At 38.8% G+C, this 23,109-nt stretch overlaps 1 protein-coding gene across 6 annotated transcripts in view; it reads left to right on the top strand.

Moving 5' to 3' along the window:
* PTPRZ1 (protein tyrosine phosphatase receptor type Z1) overlaps positions 1–23,109 on the top strand; it is a 130,031-nt gene that overhangs the window by 32,717 nt on the left and 74,205 nt on the right. For all 6 annotated transcript variants that reach the window (XM_038153118.1, XM_038153115.1, XM_038153119.1 and 3 more), the window contains exon 2: positions 6,891–6,956. In XM_038153118.1, coding sequence (XP_038009046.1) covers positions 6,891–6,956 — 66 coding nt within the window. The remainder of the gene's footprint in view (positions 1–6,890; positions 6,957–23,109) is intronic.

Here is a 23,109-nt window from a genome sequence, read left to right as displayed (position 1 = left end):
CCACGAGACAGACTTTGCCCCTAAACTATATCAAATGGTCACTACAGAGTCAATAACAAGTAACTGAAGAGAATTAAAAATTAAGTCAAAAAGCAAATGTGAAGAAAATAGTTTTTTAATTGGTCTGCCTGACCTTATTTTATTTTATATCCTTCCCCCCTGGTTTTTTTTTTAGTTAAATCTGTCTGAGAAAAGAAAAAAAATCAAGTGTTACTATTGTAGCTGTAGTTAGCTACAATAAACAATCACATCCAGGATCAATCAGTACACCATGTTGTTTTCAGCAATCTGTGAAAGTAAAAATAATGTTCTGTAGAACAATACACCATATTTGTGTATGTTTGATAAAGTGGGGGACCAGATACTGAGCATTTGCTTTTTAAAACATGAGTAAAACATGCTGGTCAGCGAAAGTCTAGTGTGAGCTCTCAGTGATTGTATGAAAATACAGCAGTGGTGCAGCACCCTACCTGCATGGTGCAGGAGTTGGCAAAGCACAGAGGAAAGCCCACAGCATCCTCTGGAACGTCAAGTCATGCCCTTTTTTTGGTACTCTTTTATTTTATGCTCCTTGCCAAAGTAATAATAGAAGCTAAAACAATGTCATTTAATCTATCCATATTGACTTTAAAATTTTTGGAATGAACTGAATAGCTGAAGTGAAATGGTAGAATGATATCCCCCCCAAAAGCAGAGGCCATACTGATTAAACCTGTGACTTTGTGTCTTTGGTAGCTGTAAAATCTGGGTGAGGATTATGGGAACCTAAGCCCCACCCAACAGCACCACACCCTCCTCATCACTCAGCCCCTTCCAACTGCTGCCATCTCTGAGCAAAGCTCCAAGAACTGGGAAAAATTATGGCTGAGTGCACTATTAATTTTTTTCTGATCTATTTCCTGGTTTAGGTTGTGCCATAGAGGTTAAATTCAATATACATTTCCAATATATTGTGGTGAAATCTCATTTCCAGATAGTACTTGGACTGTACTTAGAGTCAACAGGTATGGTTTGGCTTATTCAACAGTGAATTTCCAAAGGATTTTGTACAGCAGGAGTCTGACTGAAAAGTGACACTTAGGCAAAAGACAGATATCCAAGTCCAAGTTACCCAAGTAGCGAAAATGCTGAGAAGTAAATACCTGACTTTACAGATACTTCACTTCTTTCCCTGAAAGTCTCCTGAATGCTTAAAATTATTCTTTAGAGTTTGCTAAAAATTCCTTAGTCTGGATGGCAAGGAGCTGCCTGGAGCCTTTTTCATACCTAAAACATATCTAATTTTAGAAATTAATGATATTTCAGGCATCCTTTAAAAATTAAACATTATCAGAATAGGTTAAAATACACATTTGTAGTGTTGAGCTCCATGTAAGCTATTGCTGATTCTAAATCTCCTTTTCACTGCATCCTACTGGCTTGAAAACTCCATGAATATCAGGAGACAGATTCTTCTTCCTCTAAGTGGGGAGAGGTGACTCCATGGGGCAATTGCTCCTTAAAAGCACACAAAAGGCAAGGACAAGGCATCTGCAGGGTTAGAGGGAAGGTACTGCCCTGTGCTGCGGGTGAGGGGAACTGAGGACCTGAAGGGTAGAAGGCAGCATAGATTATGTGTCAACTCAATGTAGTGTTAAATACCATATCATGAATGAGTTTTAAAGTAATTGCATTATTCTGATTATTTTCTCTGTGATCTCCCTTATGCCACTATATTAATAAAACTGCTGCAGTCTAGTAAAAACAGAAAATTATTTTAAAATTGTAACACAAACCCATAATAACATGTCTTTGTTTTGACTTTGGTTTGTATTTCTAGTGTGCCAGTTTTTGTCACATTTTTCTCTGTTGTCTGTATCAATCATGAGACACTGTTTTCTTTTACAAATGATGTGTTTCTGTGATGAGTTGCAGTAAGGAAATGGCTAAAGTAAAAGCATAAACATGAGATGGAAAACATGATGTTATCATGAGGGAGAACAATATGTGTGTGTATGTTTTGACAAATCCTTATGGATGAACATTTATGCAGACATACTGATGCACATATATAATACAATTGTTAGGATTTGTCAAAAAATGGTAGGCTGTATATTGGTTTACATGTTTTTATTTGTCTTGTTTTCATTATGTTTTTATATTTGTTATGAAATAGAGACATTTTTAGAGATATGCAGTTGCTATTGGGTTTTCATGATGAGCTTTGGAATTTTTCAGTCTTGATCTTGTGGTGTGTTGTTTCCTCAAGGGAGTAGAATGATGTGGATATTGTTTTATGAAAGGTATGTGGCATAATCCCTAGACTTACTTAAAAACATACCAGAAAATCATCCAGAGCAACCTCTCTCTTCTCCATGGTTATTGAAAAATAATTTCATTGAGACTGTAATATGACTGGAGGGATAATGGTTGAGTAGAATTTGCAATTCCTGCATCAAATAAATGGGAAAAGAAAATATATAATGATTAAAGACTTCCTCCTGTAAGGAATGTCTTTCTCTCAATACCCTCCACCAACATCTTCAAAGGATCCAGTCTAAAGCTGTTCATTCAGGTCCCCAAGATGATTTTAACCATGGAAATATTTTGCAAAAGACAAAGTTTTTAACAGCTTGACTTCACAATCCCTACTGTGATAAAAAAATCATTTACTTCAGTAATTGCTCCTTTGAGGCAGCTTGCATAAAGTTTACTCTCAAGAGTTTGAGATAAATATTGCCAAAGATTTAGAGCTTTACTAGTTGGTAGCTGCTAATATTAACAGAGAGGCATTGAAGAAACATAGTATTTAAAAAAAACCAAAAACATATCCACAACTTTCCAAAAGCCAGTTAAATATGAACTCTGGGATCTTGTCAATGTGTATTGGGATGAGCAGCCTGCGCTCAAGTGGGATGGAGGGGACTGACTGTCTTTATAGATACCCAATCATGTACCAAAGCCTAAAATAAGCCTACACACAAGAAACTGTGGGTAAAAAAATATTTTTAAATTTCACTAAGGGTGGGAGAGTTCTCTGACAGGTCTTGACAGAAGACTTAGACACTTTGATGTTCAGAGAAAAAGAATATATGAAATTGTAGAGGAGGGTTATTAAAGTATTTTTGTGTTGTTAAGAATTGTACAGATGGCATTACAGAATGAAATACATTCATAAGAAGAGGGAGATCTTACTCAGGCGAATGCAGATCATTCTGCTTAAGGGATTTATAGTTAGCTACTGTCTTTTAAAACTTCAAGACTGTTACCAGGTTGTTTTCTGAATCTTTTCATTTCTTCTGTCAGTATAAATTAGAGTTATTTCAGCTGAGGCAATGAAGCTACACCATCATAAGATCAATGAAAGATATAGAAGTGGATTCTGTGACCTTCCTTTCAATGAAAGAGGCTAAAGTAGGTAAATTAATATTGTGGAAGAAGCAATCCATTTATCATTAGATGTGGTTTTGCACAGTTATTCCTCTGTTTAACGTTCTCAGAAGCATAACCTGTATAATGAAACTCTATCCTGAAATCTATTTAATTGTATTCTTTTCATATTTGAAAAGCACCAAGCATCTCTTTTTTTAATTGCATGTAGTTTCTTTTTTAAAAAATTATTATTATGCCATTTTTGCAGTTTGTCTTCCTCTCTGTGACTTCTTTGCATCAATTTTGTCTGGTGTCCCACTTTTTAGCCACTAGCCATGTACAGATTATCTTTCAGCTACCGTGTATAAGCATTGCTATTACCATACCATTTAAGTTTGTTCTACAATTCCTAATTCTTCTCCAGTGAAGATATGTGTATCTTAATCTACAAAAAAGCTACTTGACTGATAACCTGTCTTTGGTTAATAACCAATGCTAACCGACAAAGCGAGTGGATTAAAAGATGGCAAATATGCAATGAGAATTTCCTAGTATAATCCTCCCAATTTCATCAGTAGACTTAGTGAGCCAAAAGTGGTGTCACTGTGTTTAAGTGTCTGTGGATTTCTCCTTCACAGATTTTAAAATCATTTCCAAACCTGTGTAATCCTCTGATAGTCATAGCTTCCCACTTCTGCAGTCAGTAATAGCAGTGTACATAGCTGAGCTCTCATGAGACGCAATTGGCTTGAAACAAGAGCCTCTATGTTCCTCAAAGAGAAGATTATCACAGTTTTCAGTGACTGCTCATCCTTGCTGCTCTTCTGAGAGTTCCTGTGCATTTTCTTGGCCTAAGAACCATGCACTGAATCTTCCCCATGTAAATTGGAATTTTAATACTGACAAAGCCTTTATCTCCATACTGCATTGCCATTATCCACTTATACCACATGAACACTTATGACTTTAGAATCTATCCTCTTTGCTCTCAAATTAGATTTTAGGAGGAAAATATTGAATGGACCATGTATTCCAAGACAAAATCATGTTTGTAATCTAAATGCATAGTTCATAATGTCTACCCATACAGCACGTGCAGAACACCAGCGTCCTATTTGTAGATCTCACTAATGCTGACATTACTTAATGTGTCCCAGTTCCCATAAATAAGTCATTCTGGTGTCAGAATCTCATAAATGCCAGCTCCACTGCAGGTGCAACTCACAAGTTCAGGCTGAGTGGAGGTAAAACCACAAAGGGGTTGTCCCTTTTTCCTCTTGAGTCTGACAGCTGGTGTGTCTTGACACTGCTGTGCCATAAAGGACATAAAGGGTAAAATTACAGTATCCTGGGTATAAATGTCAGTCCCAGATTATGCCTGAGCTTGTATCCTTTGTGGCAAAGCAGCACGTGGAGTGCAGCATCCCCAGACTCTCAAGCACTGTCCTTAGAAAGCCCTTTTATACCAAGGCTTAGGAGAGGGATCTCTGGTGGATACTTGGAGCTTGTTGCCTCAGCATCTCTGAAAGGAATTTCTCCAATAGAATTCAGAGGTTTAAGGTGCCATTTGCTCTACATTGGCTCTTTTTTTCTGGCACAGAGTGTCAAATCAACAGGATCTCTTTCACAAAAAATTCCTTCTGTTAATCATCAAAGCTAATAATTTTTCACCTTTAGATATGCATGAACATATTGAGGAATAGAATATTTCATTCACAGCACTTAATGAAAAGAAACTTAACTGAGGCCAGTAAGTACAAAAGGAATATCAGACTCATGTCAGAAAGAATAAAATCTGGTTATTTATACTTTTTAGACAGGAAAAGTATCTACAAGATCTTATTACTCCTAGCGCTATGCTTTAACCAGAGATCATGTTCTCTCTTTGCCCTTGTGAGTGAACATGAGACAGGGTCAGTCACAAATCAGTCTGTCCTGCTACCCCTGAATAGCAGGGGAGCATTTGCCACCATTATTTCTGATTTCATGGGCCTTGGGCACTGGGGCACATACTGTTTCAAGAGAATATAAAAAGAAACAAGTCTTACAGCCTCAGACAGAAACATTTGACTTTGAAGGAGGGAAGTAAAAGGGAGGGAAAAAGCATTTAATGATATCTTGCATGTCTCCTTAATAGGCATAGAAGGATAACCATAGAACTGTTTAAAACATGATCCTAAAACCAAGCTTCCCTGTTCTGTGAATAAATCAACAATTTATAGAAACATGTTCAATTGCTTCCTGGAAACAAAAAAGAATATTTAGTATTTTTTGCTTCATAAAGCAGCACCTCATCCAATAAAATTCCAACTATTTTAGGCACCGGCTGTAGACGTCAGTCAGTGTCACAGGAGTCATGCAGACTGTCAAGCTGATCAAGCTCAATCAGCATCATAGATTTACACATAAAACCATAAACTTGACATTAGTTTTGCCTTTTTTTTTTTTTGTGAAGATGTTCTTCCCATCTTCATTTAAATTAAATGCAAGGAATTTAAATATAGTATTTAAACAGAAGTACCTGCTCTCATGTATCATCAGCAAAAGGGATGCTGATTTGTTAGCTGTAAATAAAATAAAAGTAAGAAATCAAATAATTTCTTTCCAGCTGGTCTCTGCACTGTTAGCTGTTTAACCTGACAGTTTACACAGCAATAGAATGCATGGTTGTGTTTCCCAGGGCAATTTACAGCAGCAGCTCAAAGGAACAATTGCTGCGTGGCTCGACCTCACACACAGCACTTTCCTCCACCACTCATGCTAGCTATGAATCTTCAGTCATTTCCCAGATGAAATTTGCTTTTCTTCCCTAGTTTTGCCACATATTTAAAGTGCAAAGAGACAAGACCAAAAGCGCTGAGAGTCCCTGCAGATGCAAGAAGGTTCATGGCTGTGAGTGTGCTGTGGAGGCGCTGTAGACACACAGCTGGCAAATAACAGGGGATAGAAGGTTTATCAAGTCCTGACACCTCCTGGAATCTTAAAAACTTTCTGTAAGGTTTACTGGGTCTGTAAGAGTGCAATGCACCAAACAAACAACATGACAAAACAGGATTTCTTTGTGGGAGAATTGTATTATTTTAAAAGAAGAGGAATGTAGGAAGTGGCGGAAGGAAGTGGCGGAACTGGCGGAAGTGGCAGAAGTGGCGGAAGGAAGGAAGTGGCAGAAGGAAGTGGCAGAAGGAAGTGGCGGAAGTGGCGGAAGTGGCGGAAGTGGCGGAAGTGGCGGAAGGAAGGAAGGAAGGAAGGAAGGAAGGAAGGAAGGAAGGAAGGAAGGAAGGAAGGAAGGAAGGAAGGAAGGAAGGAAGGACTGGAAATCGTCTGTTTGCTTTGCTTGTGCCCTTAATAAGCTATTATGTTAATGATATTTAAATTCTGTTTAACCAGTACTTATCATTTGAGGTCCAATATAAGGACAAAGTAAATTATTCATCATTAATTAAAACAGTGATTATCTTGCTGGAAGGGGAGTGTCATCAACACTTCAAGGTCCTGTTAGGCTTCTGGTTTTAATATTGTAAATTATTACTATTTTGCAGATTTGGTGTACGGATACTATAGACAACAGAGGAAATTGATTGAAGAGATTGATTGGTCATATACAGGTAAGCAAAACTGTCTATTGAATAACTTATTTCACTTTGATATTTTTGTGTTCATTGTTACAATTTTAAGAGCCTCATGTGTCTGTATACTGTATGACTAAACAATTGCTAAAGTGTAGGAAATGGAATCTGAAAAATTCAGGAACTTTACAATAGGAGAGTATTTTCATCTATTAAATTCATATTTTAATCTACTTAGTAATAGATTACATCTATTACTTCTGGAAAGAGAAAGTCCTCAACCTTAAAACCTCAGCCTGAGACCTGAATTATTTGATGAAGGCTGGGCCAGTAAATTGTTAAGTGCTTTTTCTAAGCATCTCAACATTATTGTTCTAGCAAATCTGAAAAGCAGTCAGAAAGCCTGAAACAAGGCACAGCACATTATGTGGGAAAGAACCTATCCATATACTGCACATGACCTTCTACCCTGTGCTTGTGAGCACTTGAGCATCCTTGCCAAGTCCCACCCTGACTCTCCTAAAACCTCAGTCACTTTGTCTCTCTCATTTGCATGAGTAAGAAAGATATACCCTGAAATTCTTCATGACCATTGTCTCATTGAAGAGCAATGGAAAATTCACAATTAGCTTCCTATGTTCTCGTGTATAAGTCAAGCGATTTCAGAAATACTAAAAAGGTAATTTTGTCCTAGGTGTCTTTTGCCCAACATGTAGGAAGTGAGTTCTTATGGATGTGTGTAGGCTCTTACATTTTAAATTGCTTAAGCTACTGTTTCAAAAATACCAAACTATGAAAAATAAGCGCTGTCAAATTTAAGTTTTTCATAAATTTGATTCAAAATATGTTCTTGTAGTTAAGGAAAATTACACCATTCTTTTTCTTTTTCTCACTCTCCTTCTCGTTTTCAAGACAATTTTTATCTTCTAGTGTAAAACATATCTAACAAGTTTTAAGCCTAGAGATAATTGAAACAAGCTAGTCATAAAGCCTTCAAAATGAGATTTATAATGAAAACTCCCACTTACACAGATTGTAGTGCAAAATTCAAGCATAAGATCAATCAATGCAGTGTTTCATGTTCAAAGTTGATCCATTTTTTAATATTGTAGTTAGATGACTGCAGGGATAAACCTCCTGAATTCCTGGTGACCAGAGGGCAATCTTTAAAGGATTGCAAATAGGGTTTGTTTAGGATATCAGAGGATATAGCTCTTCCCTAGGCTGCACAGAGCACCCATGCACTGTGCAGCTGCTGCATCCATGGCTCACCACTGATGGATATTTTCTATGGAAAAATAGCACAGAATTGGCATGTCAGCTGATCCATATCTGTTGGTTGTCTCCCTTAACCTGTGAGATACCTGTGTGTAGTCATCTCTATTCATATGCTTTGCTCCAGTGACTCCCCAGCTGGCAAAGCCTTTCTCCCCATTCAGACCTGTGCAGGAGTCCTGGCTAGCATCCTGCTGCTCCTGCAGCCACCTGCCCCAGCTGCATCCTACCCTGCATCCTGCCCTGCTCCTGCTGCCTCACTGTGCCCTCTGCTGCACAAGCTCACTGTGCCCGCAGCATTCTTAAGCAGCTGACTGCATGAGTGGTTAAAAATTGATATTCAAAGCTTTTGGGGAAGGCTGCATGTAAATCAGCATCTTAGGACTAGCAACTGTTTGAAAGCTGAGTATTATGGGATACTTTGCTGAAATACCAGGTAATTCGTTCATGGTGTAAGGTGGAATACACAAACCCAGCTTTCACTAATAAAAAACCAGCCTTCCTGAATGTGCAAAAAAAAAAATCCAGATTTTAACATTGTGCTTTGGAGGCCCAGAGGTCTAGCGACTGAAGCGTATGGGTTTTGATCTCCTTCATTCATAATGATTTAAATTATTTTATTCCTGAGGCAAGTGATATCAGGTACTGTATGTATAAGCACTGTACCCAGCACAGGCTTGTGATTGTGAGGCATAGACCAACATGCACACTTCTGAATGGATGAATGCTTTGCCAATACATTTTTTTTCCTCAGACACCAGTTATATTCTTCTGGCTTATAACCTTCTCACTGAAAGACTGAAAGTGAAAAATTTCATTGAAAGTGAAAAATTAGACTCAGTGTGCCAATGAAGTGTTTTGAATGGGCCTGGGGATCCTGAAACCACAGAGTCTAATCCACCATGGGTAAGAGAGATCCAGCTGGCTCGGTAAATTAACCTGAGTCTGAGCAATGTAATTCTCTATTTCAAATAAGAAATTTCAGATATATTAGCCGCAGTGGGTCAATATACTCCTTTACTGGGATAGTGCTGTGAGGGGAAAGTAAAATGGAGCTAAAGAGTTTTACCTGCTAAAATCATCCAATTTCTGAAGGTGAAGTTTCCTAACAAAGCAATTTCACGTGCTGGAAATTCATGAGCCATCATCAGGTTTTGACTCTTGGATAAGTGTATAATGAAGCCATAAATGCTCCTGGAAAGATTTTGTAATACTTCTAAGAGCTCTGTTTTAAGCCATTAATAAAACCTGCATTTGCATGCATTAATTTAATCTTTTGTGTCCTGACTTTGCATGCATTTGCATAAACAAATACCATGGTAAAGAACTGGAAGGTGCAAGTTCTTGTTACAGATGCATCCAGTGTTTTCTGGCATGAGAGGGTGCTGAAGCTAGCCTATTTGTAAAAATTACTTTATTTTAACAACCTTTGATTATATTTTTCATTAAAGCAGTCATAGAAATTTTTTAAGTTGTCATAAATATTTTCAAATGCAAAAAGTGAATCCAACCATTTTTTGTTGCAGAAAACCCCTGGTATACTGTGAAAATTCGATTTCCTTAAATCAGTAACGTACTACTTGATAAGTAAAAGTCATTCAGACAATATTTAACTGTACCACTAAGTTTAGTCATTCACGTATTACTTCAAAGCATAAAGCAAGTAATATGAGCTTCAGTTACTTTCTGTCATAGAAGTGAAAGATTAATTTTTTGATGCTTTGCTTATCTGAATTGTTATTGACAGAAGGAATAATATAATGTTGTTTTCTGGTTCTGCTGTTTGGTTTTTTTTTAACATGTCTGGTTGATAGTAGTCCATCAAAGTCCAAGTCTAAAACTTCACATGTAGAACTGGCAAGTGATATCACAAAAAAGATTTTTCTTTTTTTTTTTTTTTGTCCCCAGTGAAATGTCTTTCTGTTGGGTTTCACTCTTGGGATTTTGGTTCTTGTTCATAACAAGTAAGTTATGTACTTTAGGGGGAAAAAACACAGCTGAAATTTGTTAAAAACAAGAGATTCTAAACAGTCTTCAAGGAATTAGCAAAGCCAAGGGTTTCAAACATTTTTAAAAATTGAATGTTCTATGTAAATAAATCCCATAATCAGATCACTGTTCCTTGTCTCACTGTGTAGGAGTGTTATGTTCAGCCTGTGCTGCCATTTATTATGTGATACACTGTTACACATTTGATTTACAAATATTGGCATCTCTGATCCTGAGGAAAGGGTAATTTTGGTATAAATTGATTGGTCTCCAGGTATTCAAAGAACATTGTTATTATTTGCAAGCAGAATATGAATAGTATTTACTTTTTCTCTGGGGAAAAGCATCATGAATCATAGAATCGCAGTATCATTTCAGTTTGAAGTGGCCCTTGGAGATCATGTGATTCCAGCCTCAGCTCAAAGCAGAATGATCTTCAAAGCTGAAACAGGAAAAGTATGGAAAATGTCCAAAGAAGGAGATGTTGCAGTTTGGTCAATGTGTTCTGTTGTTATTTTGAAAATCTTTCTTTTCTTTTACTTATCTTCAGTATGTCTTATTGCAGCCTGTGGACATTGCTTCTCACCCTTTTTTGTGCACTGCTCTGTAGATTGCCTTTACACAGCAGTAGACTTCAGCTAAGTTCCCTCTCAGCTTAAGCTTCAGCAAACTCAGGCCCCTCAGCCTCTACTCATACATGATGTACTCCAGCCCCCAGAGCACCTCAGCAGCCCTCAGTTTGTAAATATCCATCTCATACTGGGTTCAGGAGGAGATCAAAACTGGACCCTGCATTCTCGATGTCACCTCACTGGTGTGCAGTAGAGGGAAGAAGTCACTTCCCTCATCCTGCTGGCTCCACTCCTGCTAAGGTAGCCCAGGACAGTGTTTGTCTTCGTGAGTGCAAAGGCACACTGCTGACACACGCATAACTCATTCCATCAGGATTATTCATTAAGATATTTCCAGATAATTTATAGTATCTGGTGTTTCTCAGTAGTAATGTATAGTGCTTTTCTGGCAATTGCACCCAATACTTCTTTCAGTAGCAATGCCTAAATGTAATGGTTTCCTTGTTTTGCTTCTCTGTTGAACTAATTGAACTAATCTTGTTAAACCTGGAATTGTTACCTTTTTGTGTCTGATTCAACAGCCTCCTGGAGATATTCCCCTAGTTTATCATTCCTGTTACTGTTGCTGCACGGACAAAACTTCAGTTGTTATTTGAAAGGCTAGGTTTGCCACTCCAAGTCTTATAAATGTGCTGTGATTGGTTCAAATTTTCATGCCTGGAGTTTGGCTCAGAAATTAAAATGGCCTTTGTTTTCAGTGGTACTGAGAAAATGCAATTTTCTTTCTTGCCCAAACAAGAGCTAATATTTTAATTTCAAATGTTCCATCATATTTCAGTACTGAGGCGATTTCATTTCAAAGTCGCTTCTCATGAAGTTTATGGAAAAACATGTTGTTGCTTATATCCATAACAATGCATGGGTGTATTTGCTTTTTGCTCAGCCTAAAAAGTAAGCAAGGGTCTACACTATCTCAGCTGTGGCTCAACAGAATGATTTTAACATTGTTAGCTAACTCTGCTTGTTCTGTAAAATGTCTGCTGCTTCTGCTACCGATCAGTTCAGCCCAGGTAAAGTGGAAAATTTGAGTCTTTCCCCTCATCCTCATCCTGTCTCTCTGTTCAGCAGCCATCTGCTGGGAGTATGGACAAGGTTGGGCATGCAGGTGCTGCTCCCTGCCCTGCAGCTAAGGCGAAGGAGAGGGGCTGTGCTGCTGAGTTTGTGTGAGCGTGGGCATGGTGCTCCCTGTGAGACAGCTCCAGGAGCAGGGCCAAGGGAGTCAGGAGGGAAGGGCAGGGTCTGGGCCATCACCTCCCAGGGTGCAGCATGATAGATGAGCCATTTTGTGAGCCAAATCCTTACAGTCAGCCTGTGTGTGAGAGTGGGATGCACCAGCAGGAGCCTGCTGGAAGTGGGAACGAGGAGCTGCCTGCTGAGCTGACTGTTTAATGGACTGTTCTGCCAGACCAGACTGAAATGTCTCTGAGAGAGCCCTGGCCAAGAGTTGATTAAACCTTCTGCTTTCAGTGGCTTGATAAAACTGTGTTCTGGGGAGATAATGCATACCAAATTAAGTTCAATTTTTTTTCCTTGCTAAGTATCTACCATAGCAGTATCAGCATAACTTCATGAGAAGATCTCATCTTTTTATGACCTCCTGCCAAATACATCATTTTGTGCTTTGCGTTCACCAGGTATAGTCAGAACTGATGTGCTGTATCAGTTGTGGGTAATGAAGAAAAGCCTGTGGTCTTGGGCTGTGTGGGTTCCTTCAATAAATGGTGCAGCATAAGAAATGAAAATAACATACTTTGTTTTATTAACTCATAAAATAGTTCTGCAGGGATCTTTTCATTTTTAGTAGACCTTATGCTTCAGGGTCTGTCATACCTTTTCTTGCATGACTGCTCATTACATGTATTTATAACCCCCAGATCATACGGCCACTCATGCTTCCAGTCTCTCGTCACTGAATTCACAGGATCACTAATTAAAAGCCTATTACACTGTTAATGGTTTTGGAAAGCTTATGATTCCACAGCAGAAATTACATGGTTATGCATCTGTTTGCATCAAAGGGACAAGGTGTCCTCAAGTGAAAAGCCACATGCTGGCATTTCTGGCCATCAAGAAATTCCTTTTAAGATATCTCAGTGTACTGAATCAACAGCACAAAGCATATTATTCAACACAAGAACATGTCTACTCAGTATATTTGTGGATTTTGAATTCATATAAAATTATATGGTTCAGAAGTCTGTTTCCAATAAGCCTTCTTTTCAATGAAGAAAGCTGATCTTTTAGCAGTAGAAAGCTATTAGCAGCAAAGTGGAATTTATTTAGCTTTTGTTCAGTAATTTTTCTAGGGTAAACTGAGTGGAAAAATTTTCAAGGGATTTTGGGGGAGGAAGTAAGAGAATTGTACCCCAAACTCATGGAATTTTCAAAGTCGTATTCTTGTAGGACAGGTCTGAAGAACAGCATGCTGGTATTCATATTTGTCTCATCACTGCTACATTACAGCATTTTTATTTCAAATATTATTAAAGTGATAAATTTGCCAAAGTTTCCTTTGAAGAAACTCAGATAAGACTGTTCCTTCTTCCATTTCAATCCTCTAATGCTATAAACAAAGAAAACCATTTTCACAAGTGCACAGCAACTCCTGAGCATCATCCAGATTTTTTAAATGCAAGGTTGGCTTCTGAAGTACAGAAGTCTGAGTGTGAGATATTTGCCTAGGGTGGCACTGCTGTTATGCCAAGGTCTGTTCAGGGATCAGAAAGATGTAGAAACTTCCCATTAAGTGAATTCATTTGGAAATTAAAAGCTTTTTTAGGAGTCCTGTCTTTGAGAATATACCAAAGTCAAATGGAAAAGCAAATTTTGAATATCTCACAGCAGACTGCAGCCTCTGGTTAAGCCTCTTTGCCCTTCAAAATGATCATAAAAGTATCCTTATGCACATAGTACTGAATGACTTCTCATTTACAAGTGCATTCAATCTATGCTGCAGTAGGAAGGTTATGTTCTTGGGGACCACTTGCTTGCCCAATGCACAGATGATTACTTTGAGGTCATCACCTTAATATCAAAATAATCTGTGGGTTTGTGAGGTTTAGAGCCCAGCAAATAATTCTCACGTTGCTTACGTTTACAGAAGGCTGTATTTAATTATCTGCTCCATCCAATTAGTTTTGGATTTCCTTACTGACATTTTTACTCAAAGGCTATTCTGCTGTATTTATAACAGGTTTTCTTTTTTCCTGATGAATTCAAACCCCATTCATTTCAGTATGCACAGTTTGATAATACCTAATAAATAATTCCGTGGATTTTACTCACAAATTTGAAGCCATTTCTGATCTTGCTGTATCTCATTAATTCAATAGATATCAAAGCCTTCTAGGTAGATTTTCTGTGTAATGTTCTTTAACCCATAAGAATTAAAACAGTTCCTCAAAGGGGCTGCTAGACAAGTTTGTGAGAGAAGGAAGATAGACAAGACTATTAGACAAATTTGTGAGAAAAGGAAGATAGACAAGAGTATTAGACAAATTTGTGAGAGAAGGAAGATAAAGGATACAATGAAGAATCCTGAGCAGGAGGGGATCATGGAATGTTATAACTTCTTTTCCCACCAAAAAAAAAAAATCCAAAACTTTTCAATTTGGAAAACTAGGGAAACCCATTAGCATTTCTGTCTTGGAATAATCAGCATTTGCCACTAGATTTATCAGTTCATGAACTGTTCCCTCAATCATTACAATGCCAGAATCACAGAATTTCAGTTCTGAGCATCTCTTCCACTTATGAAAAGTGCACAAGCCCTTTTTTTTGGAGAAGCTGGGTCTCTCTGCATACATGTTTAGTTGGTTCCTGCTATGCTAGAAGAGTTGTGCTTCCAACAAACTCTATAGATAAGCTGTGGTGGCCTCTTTCTGCTCTTTTCCAAGAGCTTTCTTTATAAGACAGTAAACTGTGGCTTGATCTGGTATTGCCTGGCATTGATCCTGTTTTAGGAGCCACAGAAACAATTGATTTGTCTTCTTTCATCCTTTATCATAGAAGCTGCAGTTGAAACCTAAGCTGTTTTCCCTCTGTCAGTGGCTCCTCTGTCAGTGCACTTTAGCTGATGAAAACTGTGTTAACAAGAGATGTTTTCAAAGGGTAGTTAGGAAAATTAAGGTATTAAAAATGTAAAAGCAAAGAGAGGGATAATATGTTGAATGCTAGAAAAAGCAAAGAATCATTTACATGTAAGGACTTCTAATTTTTTTCCCAACTTCTGATATTTCCTTAGATGTGTAGGGAGCCAATTCAGGACTTGAGTGCATGACTATAAACTGATTGCAATTATTTTTACTGTGTTAGTGGTATAAACAAGCCCAGAACAAAAAATACCCATTTTTTTATTACCCCTCATGAGTAACTAAAAGGGAAAAATTGAAAAAAATATTGTTGCTGGAATATTTACAAATACTGGGACAATGATTAATAAATTCTCCTGTTTCAGAACAGAGTGGATTTTCTGCCTGCTTGTACATGTTTTGACTACTTTGCATATACACAGCACAATATGATCAATCTCTGTTATATTTTTTTCCTGTTTTTTTTTTTTTTTTTTTTAGGAAAGCAAATATTTCTGGTTAGAGTTCTAGTCAGTGAAAAATTACAAGCTAAAAGGTTTTTTATTATTATTATTCAAATGTAATTTCTTGAAAGCTAGCTTCAAAGTAGGACTGTGGTGTGTGAACAGAGGAACGCTAGCACATTACCTGTTTAATTTGTATCTCACTTGCTTTCCAAGTATCCAAAAGAGATATAAAGTGGCCAGCACAAACAGGCAATAGACAATATGTAGTATACATTCTTAAGGAGCAGGAACATACTTTTAAAAAGACAAGCATTCATTTTTTTCAGCTGTAAGTACCCACTTCACACGGATTCAGTACATTATCATGGCTAATCTTTACCAACACATTTAGCCACCAAGATGAGATCTATACACTTGCCACTGTCACTCCTAATGTGACATGCATCCCATCAAAATGAGAGCAGTACTTGTTCTCCTCTGTGTGAAAGCAACTGATGATAATCTGTTGCAGTGGCTTGATCACGCATCCGAAGTTCCCTTTGAAATCATTTGTTTTTTTCTTAGAGAAGCTGTGGAGCATGTGCTAAAAAGAGCTTTTCTGGATGACTTCCTGTGTTTCCTCACTTCATCCCATTCTCAAAAGAAATTTTCCCATCCTTTCTCTTTTACACTTTTTGTCATATTGCTTTAGTTCTTCTCTTAGAGTGCAGCCATGACTTGTTTCCCTTTTGCATTAAAAAATTCTCCTTTTTCCCACCATCAAATAATCATGTAGGGTTTTGTTGCCTACTTCTCCCTGACATTCTTAATAGCTCCATGAAGTAACTGTCAGTTTGCCACTTTATCTCCTGTGTTTCCAGGAAAAACTTTCCTCCCGAGTAACTAATGGAGAAAGAGCTGGCTGAGTGTTTCCATGACTATCTTTCAGTCTCTCCCAGCTGCCTTTTCCTAAATGTCAGAGCCACTCTCCAGCATGGTTACCATGGTGCCTTCAGCTGGCATGCCTGCAAGGCTTCACAGAGCCAGCACACCCACTGCACGTTTCAGAGGAACATACCAGGAGGGAAGGCTCTTACCTGCTGTGTCACAGTTAAATAGAATGTATAGAAAGGTACTTCTTGGTGCATATTCTGTGTAAGATTGGCTCCAATTTAGTAGCATAAAACCCATTCAATCAATTAAGGATATTCTCTTTGTGCCTCCGTTTGTGAGGATAGTGGTACATATAAAGATGTGTTACAAGTTACATAGATAAACCTGCTAGTGAGTTGCCAGCTGTACAGGTCATAAATGTAAGTGCTTCTGGAGAACAGTGAGATTTATACTGTGCTATATTCATTAACTATCTTCTATAAAAAAATTTTAAGGTGTTTTCTTTTTCCTTATAATTTATTATTCAATTTCAAATACTGTTATTAGCAAAAGAAACTTTTCATCAATGTGGCTTTCTGACATGAAAGTCAATACAAATAAAGTGTATTCTGCATCCTGCTGTTGGAAAACATGATTTTTTAAACCTCAGGTTCCTAACTAGCAATCATAACTAGTTGATAGATTAGTAGCTGAAATAACAAAATCCTAAATGCTAAAATGACAACAGATTTTAAAGTTTACTTTGAAATTCCATGCAACTGAGTCATATTGTTGTTTCTAAAATTTACCTTTGTTCCAAATAATAAGCTACTAGTAAGTTCTCTTTCAGTCAGTCAATTTTTTCAGGTTCAGTTGGTCATATTCTCTTAAACAAATGGTTAGGTAGACTGCAAGCACATTTCAGGTGATCATAAAATAAGAGCTCTGAACTGCAGTGTACTTTGATCTGTCTCCTTGATAAATGTTTTATAGAAATAAAATATTCCTCTCCCAGTTGCTCAGCTTTAGTTGCTGTGAATGAAGTGGTATTTTCCAGTCCTTTAATTGAAGGTTCAGGGTTCTGTTATTGGTACCATATATGAACTCCCCAACTCCAACACTGTTGCTACAGGCAATTGTGCCATCTAACTCTTATACAAAATTAATTGAAATCTGTTTTAAAAATAGGTGTAATATTTTGCTTCACAGTTTCACTGAAAGACTATCTCAGAAACTCATTCTTGACTTTTCATAAATTATAGAGTCATTTACATTGGAAAAAACCCTTAAGACCATTGAGACCAGCTGCTAACCCAACACTGCCAAGTCCCCCACTAAACCATGTCCCTTAAGCAACACATCTTTTAAATGCACCCAGGGATGGTAACACAGCCACCTCCCTAGTAGCCTTTTCCAGTACTGGATAACCCCTATGATGAGGGATATTTTTCTAATAGCCAATTTGAATGTCCTCTGGTGCAATTTGAGGTTATTTTATTATGTCCTGTCACTTGTTACCTTGGAGAAGAGACTGACCCCCACCTGGCTACAGACTGCTTTCAGGGACTTGAAGAGTGAAAGTTCTACCTTCAGCCTCCTTTTCTCCAGAATAACCACACTCAGCTCCCTCAACTGCTTCTCATCAGGCTTGTGGTCCAGACCATTCAGCAGCTTTGTTGCCCTTCTGTGGATACACTCCAGCACCTCAATGCTGTTCTTGTAGTGAGTGGCCCAAAACTGGACACAGAATTCAAGCTGTGGCCTGTCCAGTGCCAAGTACAGGGGGCCACTCCCTCGCCTGGTCCTGACTACACTATTTCTGATGCACTCCAGGATGCCATTGTCCTTCCTGGCCACCTGGGCACATGCTGGATCATGTTTAGATTGCTGTCATCCAGCACCTCTGGATCCTTTTCCACTGGGCCACAACCTGGAACATTGCATGGGGTTGTTGTGACCCAAGGGCAGGACTTGGCATTTTGCCATGTGGAACCTCATCCAGTTGCCCTCAGCCCGTTGATCCAGCCTGTCCAAATCCCTCTGAGAGCCTTCCTGACCCTCAGCAGATCAGTAATCTGGCCCAGCTTGGTGTTGTCTCCAAACTGATTGAGGAGACACTTGAGCCCTTCATTCAGATGATTGGTTAAGATGTTGAATGGAACTGGCCCCAATAGTGGGCCCTAGGGCACCCTGCCTGGGACTGGCTGCCAACTGGGTTTTACTCCTTTCACCACCACTCTTTGTTCTTAGCCAACCAGCCAAACTGATTTGGATTTCAAAGGTAGCTGTATTAGTGGACTGTTGAGATAATCTGGTTCTTCTGGTAGAATTAATTGTTTCTTTCTATTGGCAAAATTTAGCTGCATTGATATCCATTTTCTGTTAGTTTTTAAGTTAAACCACAGTAATCTGGTCTCTTGTCCCCCTTTGATTGTTACACTAGCTTTTTCTGCTCAATTATGTTTCATCTACAATTATTTGTCTTCAGCCAGAATCTCATGCAATTATCCTACATGAACTGTTCCCAGGATCTTTTGCAGAGGTATTAGTACTTCATTATCTTTACTAGGAGTTGCATGGTTAGAATTTTAGTACACACTTGCCTTTCCATCAGTTTACAGCCCTCTGAAACTGTCAGACATGGTCTGATTCTCCTCCTCCCCCATGTTTTTCCTATGTTGAGATTCTTATTAGTAACAAAAACTCCCACTACTGTCTCAATGTATCATTTTACAAATTGCATTGTTGAATTTCATGCCATATTTAATACTGTTTTTCTTGAGGTCAGCTGCTTTTGGACCTCCTTGTGATTGTGTGTTTTCACATGTTATGTCATCAGTAGGTGAAATTAGCAAAACTGAGAATCTCCAGAGCTTCCTGCACAGACACAGCCTAGTACTTCCTATTTACTGCTGCTTGCTATTTTTCTTCTTTTCTCATCACGAAAGTATAGAGTTGTTAGTGCTGGGTGATAACAGTAACAGGAAAATATGGTAACAATTTGGTGTATTTACTGATATATTCAGCACAATTAAAAAATTACAGATTTTCTGCTTTTCCAGACCCTTTTTGTTTTCCGTCCTTCCTTCGACCACTTCCTTCCTTCCTTCCTTCCTTCCTTCCGCCACTTCCGCCACTTCCGCCACTTCCGCCACTTCCTTCCGCCACTTCCTTCCTTTCGCCACTTCCTTCCTTCCGCCACTTCCTTCCTTCCTCCCTTCCTCCCTTCCTCCCTTCCTCCCACCACTTCCTTCCGCCACTTCCTTCCACCATTTCCTTCCTTCCTTCCTCCCTTCCTCACTTCCTCCCTTCCCTTTCTTTATTTACTTTCTTTTTTCCATGATATCTCAATTTTGTTATCACCTAAACAGTCATTTGTGTTCTCATTCAAATTCCACAAGCACATTCAGCCTCACTCTAACTCCACTGCCTTCATGACCATGAGTCAATAAAAGGAAGTTGGCTTATAAAACGTTCTATATCCTAGGTGAAATATCACTTATGTTGTAAGTTTATTTCCTGTTCAAGCATCACTACATTGCAATGATCTATAGTCTAAAAATGAATGACTATATGAATACTTAATATACAGTTAGTACATTTATTTTGCTATTACCCATAGATAAATCTCTTTGATAAATTCCTGTGTAAATAAAATTTAAATTATTGCTAAGTAGGTATACACAATTCTACTAACTGCTACAAATTACCTATACTTAGGTTCCAAACTTCAGTGTTACTGCCTGAACTAAAGCCAACTGAAATCAGTGCAAAAGATATCCCTTAACATAAAATTAATCTACTGTTCAGTCCTACCTTATAGTTATGACCAATTTATATCACATTAACAGTGGAGTATGTTTCTAAACAAAATTTTTATGTATGGATCTTAGCAATGATGAAGCAGGTAGGAAAAATACTGAGAAATTGAGTACAAACATTTATTCTTCTTTCAGTGTGTAAACATTATCAAACTAATTTAAAAATTATCATAGCAAAACTAGGAGTATTTGGCAATTAGGTGAGGAATCACTTCATAACACCCAGTGTCAATTAGCTGTTGCCATGCAGGCCCCTCTTTATTTTACATTCCAAGAAAAATTACAAGCTTATTAGCTTTATTCTGCAAAGTCAATAATCAGTGAAAATTTATATTGATGTAAAATTGTCATGAAACTTCTTATTTGGCACCTCTCTAAGAGGTACAGCTAAGTTTGCACTTTCCAGAGTTACAGTTTTAGTCCATGGTAGCACAAAATTCAACATAATGCAAGCAAATACATCTTTTTCTACACAATCAAGAATTATGTAGATTTTTACAAAGTTTATGGTAATGTGAAAATAGAAAATAGTTTCAAAAATCCTTTCAAGACGTATGCAAGAAATCCCCCTAGATGTGATATTCTTTACTATTTTCACTAACATCTCAGGTAACAGAAGGCAGGGCATTTGCAAATTCATGGGAGACACCATGCTGGAAGTTGCAAGGATTTTGGGTGACATAGAAAGAATTCAAAATGTACTTGAGAAATATTCTGAAATTAATCAAGTAGAATTTTTCAATAAAGTGATGACAGCAAGCACAAATTACTTCCACCAGGAAAGAAAATCAAACATGTAAATGCAAAATGGGTACTGGCTGGTTAGGTGGCTGTATGGCAGTTAGCCATAATTGCATCTGAATTAACAATATGTTGTCATTGCAGAAAAGGCATTCCCATTTTGAGGTGAATTAACAGGAAAGATGTATAAGGCATGGGAGGCAATTATTCTGCTCTACTTGTCACTAGAAATATCTCAGCTGTAGTTCTGTATTTATGCTTGGGCTGCACACTTGTAGAAAAGACAGTGACAAATTGAGAGAAGGTGCAGAGAAGAATGAAAAAAAATGATCGGTGTCTAAGGAAGCTCAAAATCCTTGGAAGGTAACTGAAGGAAATAAGTCAGTGTAGAAAACGGGGCTAGGATAATATTTTTCAAATATTTCAAAGCTGTCCATTTTTCTCAATTCCATTGACGTGACAAGGTTGAATCAGTTTAATCTGCAGATGAAAAAGCCAAGGTGCAATAATAGGAAAATATAACTGTGAGAATAGCTCCATTCAAGTTTTTTAGGAAGGCTGTGGAATCCCTCTTATTGAAGTTCTTTCAAAAAATGGGGAAGACAAGCATTAGTGAGAGATTATTAAATCTGATTAAACTTGATCCTGTAATGAAGGAAAGGACTCAGATGACCTTTCAGTCTTGCACATCTGTGATGCTTTGGGGCAATGTAAGACCCAATTTAATCATCTTTCAAACAGCACCTCGTGTCTACGTCATTGCTTAGCCAAAGAGAATACTACCAACCATTCCTGAAATTACCCAGATTTTCAAACCTTCACGACTTTGTTAATGATTAAACATTTGTCTAAGAAAATTGTTATCTATGCTGGGTGATTTCCTCAGTGTCATGGTTTGACGCTGGCCCAATGCCAGTGCCCCCATGAAAACCCATCTTCCCCTGGTGTCTGCTGTGAGATGTGATCAGAGACAGAGCAAAGCAGGCCTCCACTTGTAAACAAAGGAAAAAACTTTATTATCATATAACTACAGTAAAATTAACACACAGAGCAGAATGGAAACCTCTCAAACATTTTCTCCTCCCCCCCACTCAATTTCCACAGAATAACACAAAACCTTAGATCTTTGCCCAGTCCATCACCCTTCAGATAATCAACTCAGTCCATCTCCACCCTTCCAACAATCACCCCTCATTTCATCAAGGAGAGATGAGCCCCTCTTTTGCTACCACAGGCAAATCCCCGTCACTCAGCACCACACGTCGTGACTTCTTCCTTCCATGTTCAGTGCTCTCACCACTGCACATGGACCAGAGCTGCTTTTAGGGTTTCCCCTTTCAAGGATGCTTCGCCCAGTTCCAGAAGAGAACGACAGTCTCTCACCTCATTTCGGGACACCAGTCCCCCCCAATATTTCACCCCCTGGGGCCGAGGGGTCTCACCATCACTTCATCACCTGTCGTCTCCGCTCACATCACTCCTTTGGCGCCGCCTCCCCCTAAAATGCAGTCTCTGTATTACAGGAAAGGTTTTGTCCATGGCTATACAAGAAAAGTCCAGCCAAAAGCCACTCCATCATCTCCTCCACCTAGGATTTTTTCCTCAACTTCCCTCAGTCGTTCTTCACTTGCACAGCTTTCATCACACTTCCATATTTCCTCTCATCCGTCTCTCTCCTCCTTCGACTCCCGGAGGATCAGCATTTGCCAGGTTTCCATCATCCCACAGAAGGGTTAAAATCACAGTCTCTGCTCATCCCAAACTCCCACACCGGGCACCGCCGGTTGCCGCCCCTCCCCTTCTCTTCCTCGGCCAGGCCAGTGCTTATCAAGTTCAAGATAGCACTGGCACCTCTCTCCTTCTCTCTCTCTCCTGAGAATGGGGGGCTGCCCGCTGCCTCTCTGAGTTCTTCCACCCTTCCATCTCTGTGGGGAACTCACTCTTGTCCAAACCATCGCCTCCCGTCCTCTGCCCAAGGCTCCGGCCCACCTCCCTCGGCCGCATGGCTTTCCCCTCCCCCGCCCAGCCCGAAGCTGGGCAGGGGAGGTCTGACCTTCTCCACCAACCAGAACCAAGAGAGAGCGATCCCCTGGGAGCTCCTCGCTTTAAACCCCTGTGTTCTCAGAGGCGTATCCATACCCTCAATGGTCAAACCAGGTGCCAATATCCACATCTGGGCACCTATTGGTTTGACCACCACCACCTCCCAAAATCTCATTTCCTCTCAAACCACGACACTCAGTTTTTGACATTTTGAGGCTGTGGGAGGAGGGGCCTGCAGGGAGTAATCCAGACAAAATTATTGGGATTTTTATAAAGAGACACAAAAAAAATGTGCAAGTTCT

This window comes from Motacilla alba, chromosome 1A (genome assembly GCF_015832195.1).
Source record: "Motacilla alba alba isolate MOTALB_02 chromosome 1A, Motacilla_alba_V1.0_pri, whole genome shotgun sequence".
Lineage (NCBI taxonomy): Eukaryota > Metazoa > Chordata > Aves > Passeriformes > Motacillidae > Motacilla > Motacilla alba.
This window is presented reverse-complemented; position numbering and strand designations above follow the sequence as displayed.